This window comes from Erpetoichthys calabaricus, chromosome 6, assembly GCF_900747795.2.
Source record: "Erpetoichthys calabaricus chromosome 6, fErpCal1.3, whole genome shotgun sequence".
Lineage (NCBI taxonomy): Eukaryota > Metazoa > Chordata > Cladistia > Polypteriformes > Polypteridae > Erpetoichthys > Erpetoichthys calabaricus.
In genome coordinates this window covers 35,197,322-35,221,458 of record NC_041399.2, presented here as the reverse complement: position 1 = coordinate 35,221,458, position 24,137 = coordinate 35,197,322, and the positions used below count along the sequence as shown (strand labels likewise).

Sequence of the window (24,137 nt, the reverse complement as noted above, 5' to 3'; positions counted from 1 at the left end):
CCTGGGTCTCCTAACTGCGAGATAGCAGCACTACCACTGCACCACCGTGCTGCCCCAACCCTACAATGTCCATCCATCCATTATCCAACCCGCTATATCCTAACTACAGGGTCACGGGGGACCCTACAATGTGAATGTTTAAATGATGAATTCAATATGTAGAAGCACAATACAATAATTTTTACATTAATAGTTAAACCAGACTGTGTTTATTCATTATTTTAACTTAGATTTTGATTGTGATACTCTTTGTTAAACCCAGAAGGGAAACTTTCTTTTTCACATGACCTTTGGGAGTCTGAGTGCAGGGTCAGCAATTGTACAGCACCCCGGAGCAATTTTACGGCTAAGGGCCTTCCTCAAGGGCGCATCGGAGTAGGATCCCCTTTCTGGCAGTAATTGGGTTTGAGTCAGCACAGATTCTGAACCACAGCTCCACCACTCGGAAAATTAGACGACTTTTTAAAACAAATTTTTATATAAATGTTGTTATTTCCAAAGGGTTCACATACTTTTTCTTACTGCTGTTGTCACTGGTAGGTCCAAAGGGCACAAAGCCACAAGTTTCTTTGGAGTTTAGTTTGGCATAGCACAGGCCTCGTTCATTGGTTCCTGAGATGAAAACTTTTTTTTTTGTAGGCGGCAATGTATGCAGGGGAGAATGCAACAGATCAAACGAGGGAGCCTGCTACCAGTGGTGCATTAATAATTAAATTCTTATGCTGGTATTGATCTGACTTAAAAATGAACGCATGTATTTATTTCATTTAATGTTATATTACAAAATATTTTGGAGAATATGTTACAGATATTTAATTAAATGTCTTGCAATGTAAAACAAAGTAAAATCAGAATCTGTGATGAGACAAAATGAGGTAAGGGAAATTTTAAAGATCTGTAATACTACGAAAGCAGCCTCTTCTTCCATTATCATCGACGATCCTCGATTGTTACATAAAGTCTACACATCTTTCTCTTCACTGTGTGAACAAGCTATTTGGTGATATTTATACGTTATTCCGTCTTAGTATTGTACTAATGGTCACTAGCCATCTGTGAATTTCCCATTGGGATTAATAAAGTATCTATCTATCTATCTATCTATCTATCTATCTATCTATCTATCTATCTATCTATCTATCTATCTATCTATCTATCTATCTATCTATCTATCTAGCCTGTGGGAAACATCTCAAGCTACTCAACGACCATAAACTTGAAAGTGAACTTGTCATGCTTTTAATTGTGCCAGTTGTATTTGCTAGGAACAAATGTGGTAAGTTAAAATTCCTGTTGAAAGATGTTTTTGTTATGCCCTGATGTGTAAAGACGATACAAGAACATAACAATTCTGATGTGCACGGGCAGTTTAACCAGCAGAGCCCATTAGTCCTTATTCACCTAACTCTAGCAAAACATCATCCAGTCGCATTTTGAATGTTCCTAAAGTACTACTACCTATGACCCTGCTTGTCATTTTTTACGGATATCTGTATTTCTCTGCAAGAACAGAAATTGACTGTCATCCACATGAAATTAACCCTTAGCAGAAATTAGGCCTAATTAATGAGAAAGTATTATTTATTTCAAAGCAGTTTATATTTAAGGAAAATACTATAGTATCAAGTTATCAAATTATAGTTACAATCTCAAATGAAAAAAATCTAATAAAAATAACTAAATGTCAATCACCATGTTTATCATTAGTGAGTCTATTATAATAATAGCTGAGAAATTATTTGTAAGCTTCACAAAACCAAAAGGGCGGCACGGCGGCGCAGTGGTAGCGCTGCTGCCTCACAGTAAGGGGGCCCGGGTTCACTTCCTGGGTCCTCCCGGCGTGGAGTTTGCATGTTCTCCCCGTGTCTGCGTTGGTTTCCTCCCACAGTCCAAAGACATGCAGGTTAGGTGCATTGGCGATTCTAAATTGTCCCTAGTGTGTGCTCGGTGTGTGTGTGCCCTGCAGTGGGCTGGCGCCCTGCCCGGGGATTGGTTCCTGCCTTGCGCCCTGTGCTAGCTGGGATTGGCTCCAGCAGACCCCCATGACCCTGTGTTAGGATATAGCGGGTTGCAGAATGACTGACTAACAAAACCAAAAATAATAACCAAAATGCAACACATCCAACACAATGAAGCAGCCCATTTCATGAAGCCCTCATAAGGTTATATGAATCATCTTGGGAAAGACCACTTGACCCACTACAGTTTGCAGTCCAGTAAAGTCGAGCAAAGATTGGAGTGGAGAATGCAATTATCTGTCTACTCTATAAGGCTTATTCCCATCTAGACAAATCTGGCAGCACTATGAGGATGATGTTTTTCCTTCAATGTAGGTAGTGACATCCTTTTCATGTTTCATATGCTCTGTGATGTACTGCGATGGTAAGAGGCCCAATGAATCAACAAGGCTTAGTTAGGGAAAGACCTCATTTAACCCCCTGGAGACAATAATGGAGGAGGAACTGAAGACATACATATGTCCAAGTACAGCATTAAGGTCCTTTTAAACCAATATTGGTCTTCACACACCACAGGAACAGGACATCAATGTATTTAACAATGGAAGTCTTCAGTCTGCCAAAGAGTTTTGAGTATAGCTATACTAAAAAGCCTAAGGTACTCAAACAAAGACAAATCAATGTAGCCATTGCACACTACTAAAATATGAATTGCAGTGGTCATATATTCAGTCTCATGATAAAAGGAGGTGACTTACATATATTTGACAAAGATAATTTCTTACGTACAAATTTTGCATGAAAGTGATGTTTTTTTGTGAAATTCAAAAGGAAAATATAACAGAAATAGTAACATCAATGACTATATTAAGGCAGAAATATGGAGATTTACCATATATAAACTACTCTGCTTTACTTTGGTAAATATTTATAATCAAAATAAACACCAATTTCAAAAATAAAGAAGAAAAACCAAGCAATCCCAGTGAATCCGAGAAAATGTTAACTATAGGAACTTCTCCAAGCACTTTTAATATGGAGCAATTGAAGGCAGGAAATTGACCCTCACCCAGCCGCCATCTGTGCCCCATGTTGTTTTTAAAGACCTTATTTTAAATTAATGACTGGAATACACTGTACTAAATCCTTTTATAATTTTGAAAAGTTTAATCTTATCTTCTCTTAACCTCTGCTTAAGCTAATAAACTTTTTCACAATAATATATTTTAGCATAAGAATCAAGCAAAAAAAAAGTGATCACTAATGTGTGCCAAAAAGAAAACAATAAAGCAATAAAGTTTATATATGAAAGGCAGTCCGATCACTATCTACTTAATAAGGCGATACATTTTTGTTATTAGTAACTTATGCTTGTAATATGCAGAATGATCGTTCTTTTCGCCTTTGTCATTGTTAACAATGTTTTTAATCATCTGTTTGACTGAAACATTCAACTTTTTATTAAAATCTGTCATACTGGTATCTTTTTTACAGGATGGTGTTGGAATTGATGAAAAGGTCTCCTTGAGGCAAGTTGCTGTAGTTGAAGACTTCTTTGACATAATTTATTCCATGCATGTGGAAAATGGAACAAATGGAGAAAAGACGAGGAAACATGCTGGACAAAAGAGAACATATAAGGCAGTAAGTAAACATGTGGAATCTGTCCTGCTGATGCTGCTAAATATAAATATTGCATTTATTTCTTGGTCTTGTAAAAATGGAAAATCACCACAAATTTTGTCATACTGATACAGTGTAAAATACTTGTAATAAATAATTTGCCGTATTGAGCTAATACCAATAACTATAATTTTAAATACTTCTACAGTATATTACAATCATTTTGCCCAATCTATGCATCAATCCCAGGACATACTGTATGAGAATGAGGAGGCATTGACATAATGTGTGGACATTGGTGTGGAAATGAGAATGACAATGAAAGAAGTATGAGAATTAGAGGCCGACAAACATTTAAAAAAATTAAAAAAACGGCAAAGGGACCAATTAAAAGGTTGAAGTCATTAAAGTATATCCAAAAGCATGACAAAGCTAGCAGCAACTTGTGTCATTTCGTGGCCTTGGATATACCCAATTTGCAAACAATACATACAAGTAGGCCTCTAACCGCAACCTTTAGTTTCAGTTTTATAGCCACATCAGTTTTTTGGATGTTACTCAAACTGTTGTTTTGCTTATTTAAAAACAGATTCCTGAACTTTGGATTTGGTTCTGTCATTGAGTCTATTCATGTAGTGATTTTTTTGTACAAGGTTTTTTGTAGAGTGAAAGAACACTGTAATTTGATGTGCACAGAAAAGATGTGTTTGTGTGAAGGATGAAGGGGATTAGTTTGATTGGTAGTGTGCTTATAAGGGGGTATTCAAGATTTGAACTTTATTTGAGGTGCAGTTAGATTATCCTCAGCAAGACATGTTTTGCTTTTCCCTATTCCTGATATTTTATGTATTTCCTTTATTGGAATTTTCACACAGACAGATCCCCTGTAAATGGAATTCTTCTGCCCAAAGGGTTGAGCTGTTCACTGTTCAGTTTGAAATATGGGCATCTCTATGCACTCAGTACTGGGACTCACCTGGTGCAAAATAACATTATAAACATGTGCTGTTTAAAATTACAAAATGAGCCCCTGGATCACCAAGGTTTTGGTAATCACGAGGGACTAAGCAAGAGCTCAGCTTGTGGTGTTTAAAAGTAGCTTAATTAACAAAGTTGTCAAAATCTAGCCTAATTAAGAAGGCCTTACTCATGCAAACCTGTGTGGCAGCCTTAGTGCCTGCCTACACAAGCTAGCTCCTAAGGAACAAAAAACAAAAATGCAATTAAACAGAAATAGAAGGAACATACAACACAAACATAGCCATAACAAAAAAATCGGAGCACATACAGCTGAACATACTTGAAAAAAGAGAAATGAATTACACAAAATTCTTGACACTGATCTAGAATTGCTTCACAAATATGTAAAACTCAGTATTGAAAAGTAATCCTCAAAAGATCAGAAGAGGTGACAATCTTAGTCAAGTCACCAACTTAGACATGCCCATTTGGATCCACTAATGGATGCTAATCCTGGAACTCCACTGTTTCAGTGAGCATAATCATTTGTTGCTAGACAATATGCCCTCATCAGACCCATACCCAGTACCTATTTCAGAGTAGCATTTATCTAAGATGTTTTTAACTCACCAATAATTTGATCTCAAGAGTTCCCAAGCACGTAAATCCCAAACAGTTCATAAAATGCCACTAGGCTGGAAATACTGTCCAAACACCCAGCTAGTATTGCAGAGGGTCATGCAGAATCTTTATAAATACAAAGGTTTATTAATAGAAAATGCACTGTAGTACAAAAATCCGCTGCAAGCAGCACAAAGTCAAAAATGAGTTGCACTCTAAAGTTAACAAAGTCCCAATATGAATTCCAAAGATTTGTCAAAGTAAGGAGCATAGATGTCAAAAATCCAGTAAATAACAAAGCCCAGGAAAATCACAAAACCAAGAACTCACAACTCCCAAGTGTATTCAGATGAACTGCAAGGGACCGTGGGCTGCCTTTCATGGGCTGAGGGCAGTCCTTTACAGTGAAGGGCAGGTGGCCCTGCCTCATGAGGAACCACCTATAAAACACAAGGAGCATAAAACAGGGAATATAGCAAATAGTAACCAAATGTAACATCAACACAAATAAAAGACTCAAAAATGAACAAAAAAGACATAAAACAAGAATTTGAACCCTACCCAGTTAAGGAACTTGATCCCAATTTCAGTTGGAATTCTCTGGTTTTGGTTCTAAGCCTTTCATTAAAACTATGTATTGCTGCTGATTTTATTTAGTTATTCAGAAGACAGAGCTGGAGGTGGCAGAGTTAAAGATGCTAAGATTTGCATTGGGTGTGACGAGGATGGACAGGATTAGAAATGAGGACATTAGAGGGTCAGCTCAAGTTGGACAGTTGAGAGACAAAGTCAGAGAGGCGAGATTGCGTTGGTTTGGACATGTGCAGAGGAGAGATGGTGGGTATATTGGGAGAAGGATGCTAAGGGTAGAGCTGCCAGGGAAGAGAAAAAGAGGAAGGCCTAAGAGAAGTTTTATGGATGTGGTGAGAGAGGACATGCAGGTGATGGGTGTGACAGAACAAGATGAAGAGGACAGGAAGATATGGAAGAAGATGATCCGCTGTGGCAACAACTAACGGGAGCAGCTGAAAGATGAAGAAGAAGATTCATGGCTAATAGAAGTTTAGGCACAAACACTGAATTCAGCACTGGTCAAACAAATGTGCAAAGTTTCATAACCAGATATTGCACCATAACCTGGCAAAACTAGACATTGTACTTTTTTTTTGCTGAGATTTTGGACAAATAATTAACACAACCTGGCACTGTTAAATAAAGAGATGTTTGATATTTTATCATTCCTAGTGAGTACATTACAGTGTTTGGTCAATGTTGCATGCCTAACAATTTCACAGCAGAGGATAGATAATTGGATGAAGAGTTGTGCTGGTTATTGCTGGCTTCAAGTGGAAAACAAAGGAGAAGGTGGTGTGTCAGACCCATTAACCAAAAGTGGTGAAGGGATGGAGAATATAATTGTCTTGTAAGTGGGTGTCCTACATGATGAAGAGATGCACTACAGATGTTTCTGCAAGTCTTCTGAGTGCTTTGATGATCTGTTACATCATATTCAGACCCCCATACCTCCTTCTGAAACACAAACATATCCAGCCTTGCGCAGTGTGTGGTGAAACCCCAGTGGATGTCACCGTGTCACAATGCATCATATATTAAACATGCTTACCACACACGCACACACCAACTAGTGAGCAATATATTGTAATTGTAAAGCAAGCAGGAAAAACAATAATGTTAGCTATAAAGCAACATTATTTTGTTTCCTCCGCATAACGGGGTAGAAAGTCAATTCTTGATCTGCACTATCTGTGTCGCCCATCGTGCTATTGTAGTTGACCATAGCAACAGTGACTGTAGCTGCATTATATACAGTGCTAAGAAGACAAACATCTTTCTTGTCCTTCCATTTCAGCACAAGCCCTTTACCCTTTTGCCAAGCTACTAGCGCACCTCCCTGTAATTTAGTTCTGCCAAAGTCTTCAGTGCATGCCAGGATGTTTAGGACGCACTGTTCCATATGCGTCAGTCTTTCTTTAAAACAAGATGTCAAATAACTCTGACGAAGTATAAAAATTTGATCCAGCAGAGCATCTATCAAAGTCAGCATCAATACAGCAATGCCATACTGATTGTATTTTGGATCAAACATTGTTCCCTTTCTCTCTGTACAGAACCGAATTCCAAATGTATCCCATTTTAGATTCTCAAAGCTCATAAAACGTTATGCCAAATATTGCTCTTTTTAACACAATGTTTTGTATCTATGACAGTCTGCCCTTATAAGCCATGAGACTTTCATTGAAGCTGACATCCATCTGGAATGTAAACGCTCTGAAATTTTGCTACAATGGCCTGGTATATCTCTCAAATTTGTTTCAGTTTGGGTGCCGGATGGGTAATCTCATCAAAGTCTTCATTGTTGTAAAGTGCAGATATTTCCTAATTAGTGAAAACCTACACTCAGACATAATTTCTCTAAAGAACGGCAGCACTGACAGCACTTTTACAGCCCGAATCACTCTTGGTTCTAACGTTTATGCAAGACGCATCTGTACAGTTGCCTGAGTGATGCTTGGGACTAACACTTTTAGCACAATTTTCGCAGCCCGAGTAATGCTCAAGTCTAATGCTAAGGAGGCTACATGGTGAGAAAGCACAGTAACAAATGACTGTTTACTATGCTAGTCAGCCTGAAAGATGTAGAAAATGCTGATGTAGTGCCAAGTCATTTCATGAAATGTACGTCATAGAAACAAAAATGTACATTGATGCAGCATGTAACTCTTTTCAACTAACAGGGCTTACTACATCTGACAAAATGACGTAAAATATTCAGCTGCTTGTTGATCACATATCATGGATTGAATGTTCCAACAATTCTCCTGCCACAAATTTTTGATGTTTTAGCATTAAGGTTTGGACATTAACCTTTCAAAATCAGAGAGCCACACACCATTATACACAGATCTCACCTCATGAAGTGATGCTCACCATTAAGTGATAAGGCTTCTAACAGACAATAACACCTTCCTCTCTGGTATACAGGAGGTTGTGAAAGGTCCCCTTAATGTTAGCCCAAACATTGTACAGTGCAGATATGCTTTTTCTGGCCTAAGCCTCATCTTTACTAAAATGAGAACCTGCTTAATAGTTCAAGCGTGACAAAGTTTAACATAGACGGGTCAACTAAAGGTGTACAACACTGGAAAGGACAAATTGCATTTCAGAATAACCCTGGAGGTCAAACTGATGATGCTTTTGACAGAGGAGCCAATTGGTAGGGTCTAAATTAAACATAAAAGCAAAATTTGAGAATGCAATATTAATGCAGTATGTCAGTTCATTTTTGAAAATATGTTTTATGTGTTCATATTGGTCCATGCATCAACATAACATAATTATTTAAAAATCATCAATTTTTTTAAATATTCTCTTCCAAGATGTTGATTGTGTTTATATTGTGGTAGAAGAGTGTTATGCACTCATGTACAACAAAACTTTATAAAAAAAAAAAACATTGCTGTAAAAATCTGCAGGTAACCCTCTATACCGTATTTGAAGTTGGAGGTCCAGAAATTCAACCTGGACTACCAGGTTTGCAAGGCTGGTAGCCCAGCAAACTACCATATGCATTTATAATTTGTCCACCACTGACGTACATTTAGATGTGACACTTAACCTTTTATATTTGTGTTTGGAATGTGAGGGAAAAATAGAATCTTGAGATAAAATTATATGAACACGTGAGCTCCAGATAGTCTTCTCAGTACACATACAGGTAAATTAAAGATAAAAATAAACATGAAAAATAACAACAAATTAAGGGAAAGTTGAAGCAGTGGTAGTGCTATTGCCTTGCAGTAAGGAGATGATGGGTGCGCATCCCGGGTCCTCCATACATGGAGCACTTTGAGTAGTGAGAAAAGCAATATATAAATGTAAATAATTATTATTTACAGAATTAGAGAGACTTTATGTTAATAGAACGCATAACTCAAATCTTGCACCACATGAACAAAAATTGTTAGATGATAGATCGAATATGATATAGCATAATAATCACAAACCAGCTTAATCCAATTTAGGGTCGCAGGGGCCTATCCTGGCACCTCTTGGTTCAAGGCAGACTGCAACCGTTAACAAGGTGCCAGTCCATCACAGGACCCAATCAGACACACACCCCACCAATCATACATGGGCAATTATCAGTTAAACAAACCTGTGTATCTTTAGGGGAGTTGAAGGAAATCTGGAGTATCCAGAGGAGCACCCACATAGGCAATGACCGGTTATGTGAATCAGCCCAGGACACTGGACCCTTTGGGCAGGAATACTACCCACTGCACCACCATGCTGCCCAGAAGGGGATGATTAAATGTTCATCATTTTTCAACGAGTGTTCTGTAGCATGATGTGGTTTAACAGAGGGCAGCTGGAAGTTTATGCTAATGCCTTTTGAAATTTCACTGCCCCTGACACTTTCCAGATGATGAATATGACATTGATGAATATGCACTGTCGGCACTTGATCAAATATCAGTTATTCTTATCCAGCTACTGAGTAGGTTTTGTTTTAAGTGGGTCTACTTAATATATAAGTGAATGTGAAAAAAATACCTTTCTGTCCCACTCGAAGACTAACATTTCTTGGCTGTGTAATAGCAACCTTCAAAAATGCTGAGGATGAGGACAAGGTTGCTTTCTGCAAACTTATCAGCAACTGCCAAGGAACTAACTGTAAGTGTTATTGAACTGTCTAACCCCCACAATTCATTACTCAAGGTTAAATTAGCTTGTATCACATATTATTGTGTCAGAAAGAAGACTAAAATGGAGAATGAACCCAAAGTAATGATAACCTGCAAGTAAAAAAGAGATCAGGTTAGTTTGGTCAATCTAATTAACGGATCCGTGAATACAGATGTACGTGTGATTGTTCCTTGAGATGGACAGGTGCCCCCTATCCAGGGTTAGTTGCTGCCATGTGGACAGCACTGCCAAGATTGGTTCCAACCCTTGTAAACCTGAATTGGTTTAAGCAGGGATAAGTGTAAATTAATGTATGGGTTAAAAATAAAAGGGTGGGTAGAATGGATCACATTCCTAAATTATAAGCCACATTTTGCAGTTAAAGAATAATGCTGCATTTCATTTGAAGTGGAAAGTCACAATTGCTGAGTCCTCAGTCAGAATTTTCAGCTGGAATGCCTCCTTAAATCAGATTTGCAAGTCTGAAACACAGGGCTGGTCTGCCAAGTCAAAGTTTGTCCGATTTCAGATCACAATGTCAATCCAAAATGGTGACATACAATGCAGACTTAAGTGAAAGCTGAAGTATTAGCACTTCTGTCTATTTTGTTTCATTAATTCAGTCATACATACAGTACTGGCCAACTTCTACAGTGTTTGGATATGCAAAATACCACATAATGGGTTGTTATCAAGTGCTGTTAATATCAATGGAGCACACACAACAAAGGTTTTCCTGGATGGTCCATATTGGTTTTCCAAATATTTCATTGGAATGCGATCCACTCAGGTGTGACGTCATTCCCTGTTTCAAAATCTGACTTCTGAGGTAAATGGGATGCAGCATTAGTTTGGTATTTTTCAAGTTAAAGTTATTTTTTCACAATCATGGTGTATTTTAATTAGCCACATAAAATTGTGTTCTAATGTGAAGCATTTTTTATAAATTTTATTGGGATGAAGAGTACCAGTGGCCATAGGTGAATAAAAAAGCCTTAAAACTCACTAAATATACCACTTTGAAGCAGCCAAGGTTTCAGTTTAAGAAAACATGCCCTTCACATTTATGAGGCATCCTTGTGATAATGAAAGGAAACTAGAATTCATTATTTTATCACAGATTCTTGAAACTGTTTTCCTATTTGCTTGTCTTCTCATGGCTGCCATCATGGGTGGAGTTTAAACTTAAATAAAGAAGTTGATCAGCACAACATCATACCTGTGGCTCAAGCTGTTAAGAGCACTTATGTCTTTTAAGAAAATGGCCCAAAAATGCTCACAAAAACAAAATGTTCATTGTTTCTATCAACTTCATTTGGTAGTCACAATACTTTAAAGTTATGGCTTAAAGCTCTTAGGTTGGATGTGAACTGTCGACAGGATGATTTACTGAAAGTGGACCTGTGAGTTTGTGGTGTTTGTTTCTCTGTGGACGACTACTTGAAGCAGAAGAGGATTTCCCAATGTTGAAGCCAACAAATTTCCGGTTGAGTCATTTCACTGCAGTTGCAAGTGAAGTGGACTGAAATGTAGAGCCATAGAATTTTAACAACAGAAATGTTGGTTACTAGCAAACTGAATACTGTATAGAGGAGCTGCTGTGGCATAGGGTGGCACGGTTGGACAATTATTTCTGGTGCTGCTTCACAGAGCATTGTGTGCCTGTTTTTTGTCTGTGTGGAGTTTGTATGTTCTTCCAGATATAGCATAATGTTCTCTCCAATGCATTGTGAAAGATAAAGGGCATCAGTGAGCCCCAAACCCTGGGCACAACTACCACAGACACAGTCAAGGATTCAAACAGACTGATTTTTATTCTTTCCTGTACCTTATAGGCACTTCTAGAATCATCTCTATAACATAGCACAGCTCACAATAAAGGTTTTTCCTCCTTCTCCATCCTGCTCCTCTTCCTCCAAACAAGTGTTGTCTTCTCCCTACCAACTCTGACTTGCTTGGATGAGTTTGAGCAGCTTCTTTTTTTTATCTATGACCCAGGAGCACTTCTGTTGCCAGGGCCTAGCCCGATGGAAGTATTTCAGGGTAATAATCCTGACATCTCCCCCGGTGGACTCACGGAACTCAAAAGGGCTGCTCCACGGAACTACAGGTCCCAGCATGCCTTGCGGGCATGCCATCTAGCATATGGGGGATAAGGGATCCAAACCTTCTTGTCTTTCCTAGCCCTTCCATTATATTGGCTTCCTGGCTGGAAATCCCACCTGTCCGTATTCCTTTGATATGGCATCCCAGACGGGTAAGGAATCGTCCTCCATCCTCTTTGGGATGCCTGTCTTCCACTATGGTGCTCATAGCATATACAAAGCCATAAACATTCCAGGTTCGATCATGAATGGGATTGTTCATGGGTGCGTGTGTATCAGTTATACCTGTAGTGGCCTGGCGCCCAGTTCTTGCCTTTCACGCAGTGCTGAGGTGGGTTAGACATTCGGCAAAATGAGGTGCAGAGCTGGTTTTCTTTTAAAATAGCCATATCTCACAAATAGTTTGCTTACTTTTGTTTATTCATTTCTAAAGTGATTTGGATACACTGTTTTACACTCACAACTTGAAAAAAGTACATATTTGGTAAGTTTAAACCTTTTTAATATTTGGAACCTATTTTTCTTCATCCCAATTGTAAACTGCATAAACAGTCAAGGTATTTTAAAATTTATAAAAAATACTTTACTTTTTCACAGCACAGTTTTTTTGTGGCAAAATAGTAAATACCATTATTGTGAATTAATAACTTTGACTTTAAAAATACCAAATGTATCCTTTAATTTGATTTAACATAACATTTTCAAACCGTGTTATTTCAGTTGAGGATTGCAGAAGGCTGGGGCCTACACCAGCTGCATCAAGTGCAAGGCAAGGGCCAACCCTGGGCAGTGCCAGAGCAGCACAGAGCCCACTTTTGTGCACACCCATGCAGTGGCAGTTTAGAGTTGCCAGTTAACATGACCTGCACATCTTTGCAAAACAGACAATGTGCCAACTCATTGTGGACAAAAACTGGATTTGTGATTCACATGTAGGGTACTGGAGCCATGAGGTTGCAGTGTAGGACACTGACCTACAGTGATATCCATTTCTCATTTAATTATTCTGTAATATATATTCATTTAACATTCATTTAATACAGTTTGTTCCTATTCTCATGCTGCCACTTCAGAAATTGCTACCTGCGCATATTTAGCTTTTCTAAAAAATGAAGAAAGTGCTTTGTGGTCTGGGCTGCATAAGTACCCCTTAATCATCTACTTTTTTCTCTTTCCTATTTACTTGTAAAGATTTTATTCAGTCAGCCACTTTATGATAACACACACAGCTGTAAAATGTACCAACGTAGCATCTTCATTCTTGGCTGCCTGGTGATGTGAAAGTCATTTGTTAATTGGCAGCTGGTTAAGGGAAAAAAGAACCAATTATGTAACTGAAATGAAGCCTAAAAAGAGAAGATTGAGTCAGCTTCATGACAGCCATGAGCATCTTTCTCAAGTTCATGGACAGGTCAAATCACACTGACATCTTCATTGAGCCCAGACTAAGAACTTGATTGAGCCATCAGATTCATGGCAAGAGACTGGCCTCAGTTTAAGAAATCAGTTGGAATGAAATCCAGCAGCCTTGTGGGCTCCACAAAACCAAAGATTGGAAAAGTGTGTGATTTAATTAAAAAGAGAATGAAATACAACAGTGGGCAATGAGACAAAACTGAACAGAAGTGTGTGCAGAGTTTAATAAAAGGTACAGTTGATTAATAAGGGAAGTATAAAGTGTAAGAGGTGACCAGGCAGGCAGACAACTCGGACAAGCCAAGAAAGGTTGGGGTACCAACCTGGTAACCCCATTCTATTATAAATTCAAAAGATAGCCGATAATGGCGAAACAGAAATAGGATCTCTCAACAACAAACATTGTGATTGACAGATGGACCTATGTACTCTGGGTTAGTCAGCCTAACGTCTGTAGCCATCTTATAGGGGCAGGCCGGCTTTATATGCCTAGGACCAGAAGGGGAGAAGATTTCTTCAAGCGGTGGATGGGTTGGTCATCCCTCTTCGGCACTTTTTCATGGTTGTGAAGGAGGAAGATGAAGATAACTTTAATGTCAGTGCCTCCTCTTGTTCCAGGGTTGTATTGCTTACCTTGATAGAGACAGGAAGGTGGTCCCCAGACACGTATGTCTGATACAAATAATACTAGTATCAGAATCCCAAAGTTGAGGCAGAGAGTTGAGTGACCTCAGATGATATAAGAAACAGGTTTAGATTTATGTTACTGGTGTCGCAGGGATGATTTCACCCTTGTTTCCAGTGCTCCTGGGTTAGGCACTACGTCCTCATGAACCTGAATTGGATAAGTAGATTGAACAACGGATAGATTCAGTTTAGCCTGCTTTCTCTTTTATACCAAGTGCTTCCAGGATAGGTTTTTGTTTCTCACCACCCTGACTAGAATAATCAGATTTCTGAAACTGATAGATGGAACAGATACTTCATTTAGAAGTGTTAAGAAGTTGGATGTATAGCAATACACTTCAGCAATTGCTAGTAGTACTGAACTCTGAAGAGTCCCAAATGTTATGTGTCTTAGACTGAGAAAGGAGGCGGTGAAGACCTCATTACATTTTTTTTTTCAAAAACCATTATACTCTTTGCTGTCTCATGGGAGCAAGTGGGGTCTACAAGTGAAAAGAAAGCTGCTGTCTGTAAGAGAAGGGTTATTTGTGACGGCAAAGAGTGCTGTTGAATGGGGAATGGAGTGCCTTTTATGTGGAGTCTGCATAATCTTCAAGCATTTGTGTTTGTCCCCACCATTCACATCTTTTTAAAGTGTTAGAATGTGTATATCAGTCTGAGAATCAAATGTATTCCATGAAAAGATCATTAAAGTCGAGTAGTATACCAACTAGTTTAACGTAACATGACAGAACGGCATTACATCCTTTGGGTCTTCACAGATCGTGCTACTACCATACAGTATATGTTCATTAGTTGAACTTTTAGACTGCTCCTTGCGTAGAGCACACAGTATTGACTCAGACAGAAGTTTGTGCTGCCTGAAAGCTCATCATAAAAGAACAAACTCAGCTACAGGCTGCAGTTGAAACTAAACCTGTTTAGGGCTGTACAGGACTATATTGGTAGTAGGAGTAGCTACATGTAATAAAAAATAAGTGATAAGGGATACGTATATTGAGGAGTAGCCAATGTGGCATATAATAGTCAAGCCAAGGGGGTTTTGACAACCTTCTCCATACTCTGACCACTATAATTAGTAACACATCTATGCTATTTTCTAAAAATATTGTTGTGTTCTGCTTTTATTTTTAAACTAATACAGTTTCTTCTTGCCCACTAAAAATAATTGAAAGTAATTCTGTGGGATTTAGATGTGAACAATCTGGTCGTCACATTGGTTTTTGAATTAGATGTATTTTTAAATTTAATCATATTCTCCCATTGCTCCATCTTGTTTTTGTTATGGGCGCTGCCATTTTGTAACTTGTGTTTGCTTGCATTGCCAGAAGGTTGCTAGGTAAAACGATCAGACGTATGTGACATGCAATGTCATTACTGTGATAGTATAAACGTCAGTTGTTACACACTTCCTTGTTGTGGATTCTACCTAAATACCCAGCATTTTTGTTTTAGTTGAGCATTCAAAAGAAAAAAAGATCTCTGGTTTTGAGCTCTTTTTTTATTTATTTATTATATATTTATTAATGTCTGACAATTTGGCTTAGGCTTTACTCACTATTTTGATTTCTGAGGCTTAGTCCATACTAGCACAAATAAATTTGAAAACTTTGTGATTCATTTAAAAGGTTTTCCATGAGATCAGTTTCTAAAAGTTTGTTATCAACACCCAAACTGCAAAAAGGCATTAATCTTACCTATTGGGAATGTGCGATTCATCATCCAAGTTCATTGTTTGTTTATAGAACAAACCTGAAATACATTGCAATGTCGAAAGAATGAGATCTGTACATATGATAAAATACATAAAGGTTACAAGCGAGTATAAGAGTCCCAAAGCCTTGGAAAATATAGAGCAGGAGTCCTACTGAAATGAATACAGCAAACAAAATCCAGAGTTAAAGAAGGCGTGTCACGTAACGTTAAAATTCGCAGTTTTAAAAAGTTGCAATTTTAAGTAAGTAAACCTCTAGCACTAAAGCAGTCCAGACATGTGTAATGTGGAAGAAAAAATGCGACTTGAAGACCTTCTAGGCCCAACCCCGGTGTGCCTATGTTGTCACGTACGGCACAGAGCTTTTAAACCACCAGCACAAATAAGGATCCATACTACTAACCGAGAATGCTAAACCGGATGGACGCAGGGACATCCGGCCATGGGCCGTAGCCGCAAAAAGACGTACTGCGCAGGCGCAAAAAGAGTCCGCGAGAGGCGGCTGAGGAGCCGCGAGAGGCGGACAAAAGAGGCCGCGGGAGGCGGATAAGGGGCCGCGAGAGGCGGACAAGACCACAGAAAAAAGGAGTGAGCACAGAAAAAAGAGAAAAAAGGAGTCAAAGAAACGCAAAAAGACGTACTGCGCAGGCGCGAAAAGAATCCGCGAGAGGCGGATGAGGAGCCGAGAGAGGGGGACAAAAGAGGCCGCGGGAGGCGGATGAGGGGCCGCAAGAGGCGGACAAGACCACAGAAAAAAGGAGTGAGCACAGAAAAAAGAGAAAAAAGGAGTCAAAGAAATGAGACGCAACGAGCACCGAAAAAAGGAAAAGGCACATAAAAAAGTAGCCAAACGCAGGCAAAGCACGAAACACATTGCACACGAAACTAGACCCAAAAAAAATAAAAAAAAGAGGCTCGCACACAACAGCAAGGCACACCCACCCACAGGCACCGGACGGGACACACACCAAGAGGGGGATTCAACAAGCCCATGAAACACAAAAAAAAAAGAACACAAAACCACCCCACAGACCCTACAAGCAAGGGACGGGACACACACAAAGAGGGGGATTCAACAAGACACAGGAACACAAAAAGAAAGAAGACGCTCGCGCAACAACAATCCTCACCCCCCCCCCCCCCACACACATCCATAAGAAGTGACACCCAAAGCCACATATTCTAAAGTGAACGTCAACACCTTCACACTATGCAGCATAGGTGTCAGCATAGGTGGATCTCCTTACAATAAAGCACTATTAACCGTTCAACTGCAGAAAAGGAAACATATTAACAGTGAGTGCGATCCTCCTTATTACTTATCCATATTTCGCATACTGAGAAAGAAACAAGTCATGAATACACGGTCACGGGTACAAAACGATTCGGAAAGGATGACAGGAACAAACACACGAACACGAAAGAAACAACAAAATAGACGGCGGAGCATAAAACGCGCTTCTGAAACTCCGGGAGAAAAAATGTCTCGGATCAAAAAACGCAAAGCACAAGTAACACCGTTACAGAGACGTGCCCAAATGGACAGACACAATGAACGTAGACAAATACAGCGCGCGTCTCAAAATGCTGCATCGAAACAAGCACGATTTCAAAACGAAAGAGCTCGCGTCTCAGACATACAAAAAAGGGAGCGAAGAGAAAAAATAAATGAACGCAGACGTCTACAAAGCGCAAATGAACTGCCAGAAAAAAAGAAAGCAAGACTCCAAAAGGAGAAAGCTCAAATGACCGACATACAAAAACGGACAAGGCTCGATACAAACAATGCACGACGTAGACTGAAACGGACTTTGCGCAAAGCGGAGGCAAATAAATTAAAAGAAAAAAATAGCGCGTCACAAATACTGGACGTGCAACAACGCGGCACTCAAACGCCAAAAGCAAAACATGCACGTAGCGAACATCAACGCCAGACACATGTTAAACGCTTAAGCCAAATGGCTGAAAACGCCTTCAATAATGAATCCACTATTGAGGAAAATTCATTTGGATTAATGAATGTCATTTGCAATCATTGTCATTCACTTAACTTCCCAGAAGAAACAACTGGCAATACAAATAATGAATTTACACGTTGTTGTCAAAAGGGGCAGATTAGACTGACTCCTTTACATTCATATCCTGAATATCTACAGAAGCTTCTAACTAACGATGTGCCTGAAAGTACAAACTTTATGAACTGCATTAGATCCTACAATAGTTCATTTGCTTTTGCATCTACATATCAGGCCACCAAAAGGCAATGGCCCATACTGCTTTCGCATATGTGGACAAATATTGCATCGCATTGGAACAGTGCACCCTGAAACAAATCAACAACGCAAATATGCACAAATCTACATCCTAGATCCAGATGAGGCAATCTATCAACGAATGAACCTTCCTGAAAACAAACAATGCACAGACCTTATAATGAGAAACATCTCTCATGTCATAAACAATCACCCATTAGCTAAGTCTATAAAAATGCTACATGAAGTTGAAAAGGAAGCCAATACAAAAGCAAATGCAAAAGGTATAGCGGCAACTACTATTACTTTGGTCTTGATAAAGGACAAAGAACAAGACGTTCATCTGACGTTAAAGTTAAAATTATAAATAATCCATGCCAAGGAAGACTCATTCAAGGACGACACCATCTTTACTACTGATGTTGTATACAAAGAAATATTCCAATAAAACATTACTCTATGACAAACACTCTATTTTTTATTTCTATACGCATCATCCAAACCTGCACACTGTACTATATCTAAATCATACATCTCACTCTTTGTCATGCCCCAACGCCAGGGGTTGGCGAGCGAAGCGAGCAGGGGGCAGAGCCCCCTAGTTAGAAAGAAAGTCCATTGTCATTTTTGATACAAGTCATGACAGTATTTATATGTACATTGTAAAATAATAAAGAGTAACATATATTAATGATGCTTTCAATCTATTTTAGAATAATACATATTATGTGTGTGTGTGTGCTTTTTCTCTACTTGTAATATATTAAAAATACAAAATATTTTGTAATTGAGGATATGTCAGTAAAACAGAAACACTCATAAAATTTGTCAAGTCTGTGATGATGATTGTCATACACAATCATCATTGTGTATCATACATACAATCATACATTGTTTGCTGTTACATTCAATGCTTACAAAATCAGTTTATTTTCGACAACCCTGTGGGATCATCCATGGCGTCTCTATTCCTTGAAAATCAAATGAGTGTGGAAGCTTGGATTGTCTGTAACAAAAAGTTAAAGAACTGCACAGATGCCTTTGCATTTTCTGGTGAGTACAGAATTGCAAAAAGACCTTTATGTGCAATTAGTTGAAGTTAGATATAATTTCCACTGAAACAGATCAAACCAAATTCTCTTAAACATTTATTGGAATGTCTATAAGAGATTAAAACATAGATGTCACAAAGTTTTCTTAGAAATTAAATGACAGAATACAGAGATTGCTTGTCTTGGACCTTCTGATCATACTTGTGCTACAGAAATTAATCTTGGCCCCTTGACAACCTACTGGCAAAAAAGCTTGGTGTGATTTTTGATAATGCCCTCAAATCTGATAAACAAATTAACTCCATTGTTAAAGCCTGTTTCTGTCAACTCAATGTATTGCCTAAGGTCAAGCCCTTTCTTTCTGTACATGATTATGAAACACTGAATCATGTGTTTGTCTCTCCTTGGCTTGAACATTGCAACTCACTGGAGTTCATCAGTCATCCCTTGCTCATCTTCATTAGTCTGAAACGCTGCTGCTGGGCTTCTAATGGGCACTCGAGAACAGAATCACATCACACCAGTCTTAGCTTCTGTTCAATGGCTTCCTCTTCACTACAAGATCGAGTATAATATTTTATTGTTTGTTTTTAAGTCCCTGAACAGTTTAGCCCCATTTTATCTTCCTGACCTCTTACACCCTTACTCTTCTTCACGATCACTGAGGTCCCCTGACCAGAGGTTATTGGTTGTGCCAAATTCTAGGCTTAAGTTAGCTGCAGTAGCTGCCCCTAAGCTTTGGAATAGTCAACCTTTTTATATTAGGTCAGCACCATCTTTGGTCAATTTTAAATGCCACCAGAAATCCTATCTTTTTGACTTATCTTTCTAAACTTGTATGTGAGTATTTATTTTTGGTGTTATTTATTTATTATATATATATATATCCATTTTCCAACCCGCTGAATCCGAACACAGGGTCACGGGGGTCTGCTGGAGCCAATCCCAGCCAACACAGGGCACAAGGCAGGAACCAATCCTGGGCAGGGTGCCAACCCACCGCAGGACACACATAAGCACACCCACACACCAAGCACACACTAGGGCCAATTTAGAATCGCCAATCCACCTAACCTGCATGTCTTTGGACTGTGGGAGGAAACCGGAGCGCCCGGAGGAAACCCACGCAGACACGGGGAGAACATGCAAACTCCACACAGGGAGGACCCGGGAAGTGAACCCGGGTCCCCAGGTCACCCAACTGCGAGGCAGCAGCGCTACCCACTGCGCCACCGTGCCGCCCATATATAATTAATTATATATATATATATATATATATATATATATATATATATATATATATATATATATATATATATATATATATATATATATATATATATATATATAGATATATATATATATATACTGTATGTATTTGGTATATTTATGGAAGCTGCACAGCACTTTGGTTGACTTCTGTTATTTTTAAATGTGCTCTATAAATAAAATTTGACATGGCATGACGTAACTAGTCATGGTGAAGTCAATTTACTGCAGCAAATGCCTGGCCATCATGCAAACTATTTGTATCAATTTTTTTTTTTTTGGTGAGTCGAGTAAAATGTATTTATTGAAAGTCATATCAATTACAGAAAGTAATGTTATCTAAGCTTCTCAGACATTATAGGTGTAGTATATACAGTATATGAACAGCCAAGCAGTGTGGTGTAGTGGTTAAGGCTTTGTACATTGTACATTTGTACAAACTCTACGGTTATGAGTTCAAATCCCACTGCTGACACTGCGTGACCCTGAGCGAGCCACTTGACCTTCTTGTACTCCAATTGGAAAACCAAGACAAAGAAATGTAACCAATTGTATCATAAATGTTATAAGTTGTCTTGGAAAAAAGCTTCAGCCAAATAAGTAACTGTAAATGAATAACGAAAGTGCCAAGCTAATTAGAGCCTGAATATGTAAAATACAAATCATAGCATCAATGCACAAGTCAGTCCTTTTAAATGACTTTGACGTGAATGTCCATCTGTGATTCTGACATTCTGATGAGGGCAAACACCTTAAGCAGGAGTGGCATTGGGGCCTCGCACCTGTGACAGATGTTGCAGCTTTCTTTCACTGCTAAATGCACAGTATATATTTGCTTATACATTCTGAAGTATGTTCTTGTAATTTTCTATTGCTGCCAAATGCACTTCATATTGTTACTGAATATTTGCTACTTGTTTTAAGCATTTCGGATATGATGGTTCACAAACTAATGCAAACTAATGCATGTACTTTTTTTAATGTGCTTTGGCATTGGTCTGCTAAAGATTGCCTCGCAGCCTCTCTAGCTTTCTAAATAGAAGTTTTTGCGTTATTAGTGATCTACTATTATTGCTAGATCAACTTCTGGAAAAACTGCCACTGTTCTTCTATTTTTGACAATTAAATAAAAGTTGTCCCATAATACAACATACATCAGAACAGTTTCACTTTCTAAAATCACAGGTACTCCATCTGCCAAAATTGCATCCTCTTGTATACTTTTTGAGTCCTGATGATCAGGTTCTTGGGGCCTCTCAAATCTCACAAGTGCGTGCCTTTATCATGGATTGCTGACGTCGCCTACAATTAATGACACTTGGCCTTTATGGAACCATCTGAGCCTCACTTGGAAAACAAGGCTAATTCAAGCAAGGCTTACTGAACTAAGTCTCGATTTTATAAGTTCACTTTGTGGAATACCCCCCAGTTTTGACCTTGGCTAGTTACTATTTACGATCCATGCTTTGATTTACTTGTATGCAAAATGGCTACTGGCTTGTGCAGTTAGAACAAAAAAAATTAACATTGGAAAAAAAAAACTCAATCTGTCTCTGTGATAAATGTTAAATAAATGTAGATTGCAAATTATTGGAAATTTCAAAAAGTGTTTCTAACTAAATTTTCTTCTACTGCTTCTACTGTTACATGAAATGCTTTTTTCTTCCCTTGAGAAAAACACACACATGTAAAATATGTTTTTAAATATATTGTTACTAATTTAAATATATCTAAAATACTTTATAATGCTGTATACTTGAAGGATAAATATATTAAATTATCTTGAAATATACTGAAACATATTGTAAAATTAAAACGTATACAGTAATCCCTCGCTATATCGCGCTTCAACTTTCGCGGCTTTACTCTATCGCAGATTTTATATGTAAGCATATTTAAATGTATATCACGGATTTTTTGCTGGTTCGCGGATTTCTGCGGACAATGGGTCTTTTAATTTCTGGTACATTCTTCCTCAGTTGGTTTGCCCAGTTGATTTCATACAAGGGACGCTATTGGCAGATGGCTGAGAAGCTACCCAACCAGAGCGCGTATTACGTATTAAATATAACTCCTCAAATATATTGTGAGCACGGGGGCTCTTCGCACCCCTAGAGGATACGGCCGCTCAAAAAAACGCTGAAAGATTACCTTCACATTGCTCTCTCCATTGCTGGGCTTACATATGGCTGCTTTATCAAGCGATATGCTTCCTGCACGGTGCTTAGCATACTTAAAAGATCAAACAGCACGTATTGATTTTTACTTTTCTTTCTCTCTCTCTTGTGCTGACATTCTCTGATCCTGACGTAGGGGGATTGAGCAGGGGGGCTGTTCGCACACCTAGACGATATGGACGCTCGTCTAAAAATGCTGAAAGATTACCTTCACGTTGCTCCCTTCTGTGCAGCTGCTTCGTGAAGCGACATGCTGCACGGTGCTTCGCATACTTAAAAGCTCGAAGGGCACGTATTGATTTTTGGCTGTTTGTTTTTCTCTGTCTCTCTCTCTCTCTGACATTCTCTGCTCCTGACGGAGGGGGTGTGAGCTGCCGCCTTTAACAGCTTTGTGCCGCGGTGCTTCGCATACTTAAAAGCCAAACAGCCCTATTGATTTGTTTGCTTTTCTCTCAATCTCTCTGACATTATCTGCTCCTTACCGAGCACTCCTTTGAAGAGGAAGATATGTTTGCATTCTTTTAATTATGAGATGGAACTGTCATCTCTGTCTTGTCATGGAGCACAGTTTAAACTTTTGAAAAAGAGACAAATGTTTGTTTGCAGTGTTTGAATAACGTTCCTGTCTCTCTACAACTTCCTGTGTTTCTGTGCAAATCTGTGACCCAAGCATGACAATATAAAAATAACCATATAAACATATGGTTTCTACTTCGCGGATTTTCACCTTTCGCGGGGGGGTCTGGAACGCAACCCCCGCGATCGATGAGGGATTACTGTATTACAGTATATTTTATATGTTAAAAATATTAGTAAAAGTATATAATATATTTCAATTATATTTTAATATATAGTTGTTGTTCTTGTATATTGCAGGATATATTAAAAATATATTAACCTGGTCTTAAAAATACAGTCCATTAGATATCTTTTTTTTTTTTTTTTGAATATTGAGATATATCTGAGACCCAATCATATTGTAGCACAACACAAATTATAAACCTACCAGTAACGGCACACTGCACGATAACGTGCACTGAATACACTTGACTTGAACATTCCTAGTTCTCATCCTCTTTCTCTGTACGTTTAGTATTTGTTTGCTCAGAGGTTCATGCTCTTGCTGCTTCCTGAGCAGCTCTTCTTTTCTCCACTCTAGTGGCCCACTTCTCTTCTTTCGTCAGCATCTTTTCACATTAAAACTGATTAAAGTCAGTGTTTGTATTGCAATCACTTAGTACGTTTTCCTTAATTTTTCACTTAAGCTGGCACTTAAGTTTTTAATCTGCCTCAAGAATGATTTAAGATATGAAGAGGTAGGGGAAGTGACAGCGAAGGTGGTAGGGATGAGAACGGCGCTGCCAAGAGTTGATTCTACAATAAAATAAATGAAAATAAAAAAAGGAATAACCTTGGAGGTCAATCATCACCTCGAAAGCAGATACTAGACATCACATAGTGTATGTGTACCAAATGTCAGGTCAAAAGGTCAAACAGTTTGTCAGCTACAGGTAATTTAAAATCCTGGACAGACAAACGGACAGCCATGGTAGCGTATAATATAAGAAGTCAAGTAAATTGTAAAGCTGTAACCTG

General features: G+C 38.6%; 1 protein-coding gene across 11 annotated transcripts in view; it reads left to right on the top strand.

Moving 5' to 3' along the window:
* LOC114653270 (nucleolar protein 4-like) overlaps positions 1–24,137 on the top strand; it is a 540,745-nt gene that overhangs the window by 158,776 nt on the left and 357,832 nt on the right. For all 11 annotated transcript variants that reach the window (XM_051929112.1, XM_051929106.1, XM_051929108.1 and 8 more), the window contains exon 2: positions 3,453–3,602. In XM_051929112.1, coding sequence (XP_051785072.1) covers positions 3,453–3,602 — 150 coding nt within the window. The remainder of the gene's footprint in view (positions 1–3,452; positions 3,603–24,137) is intronic.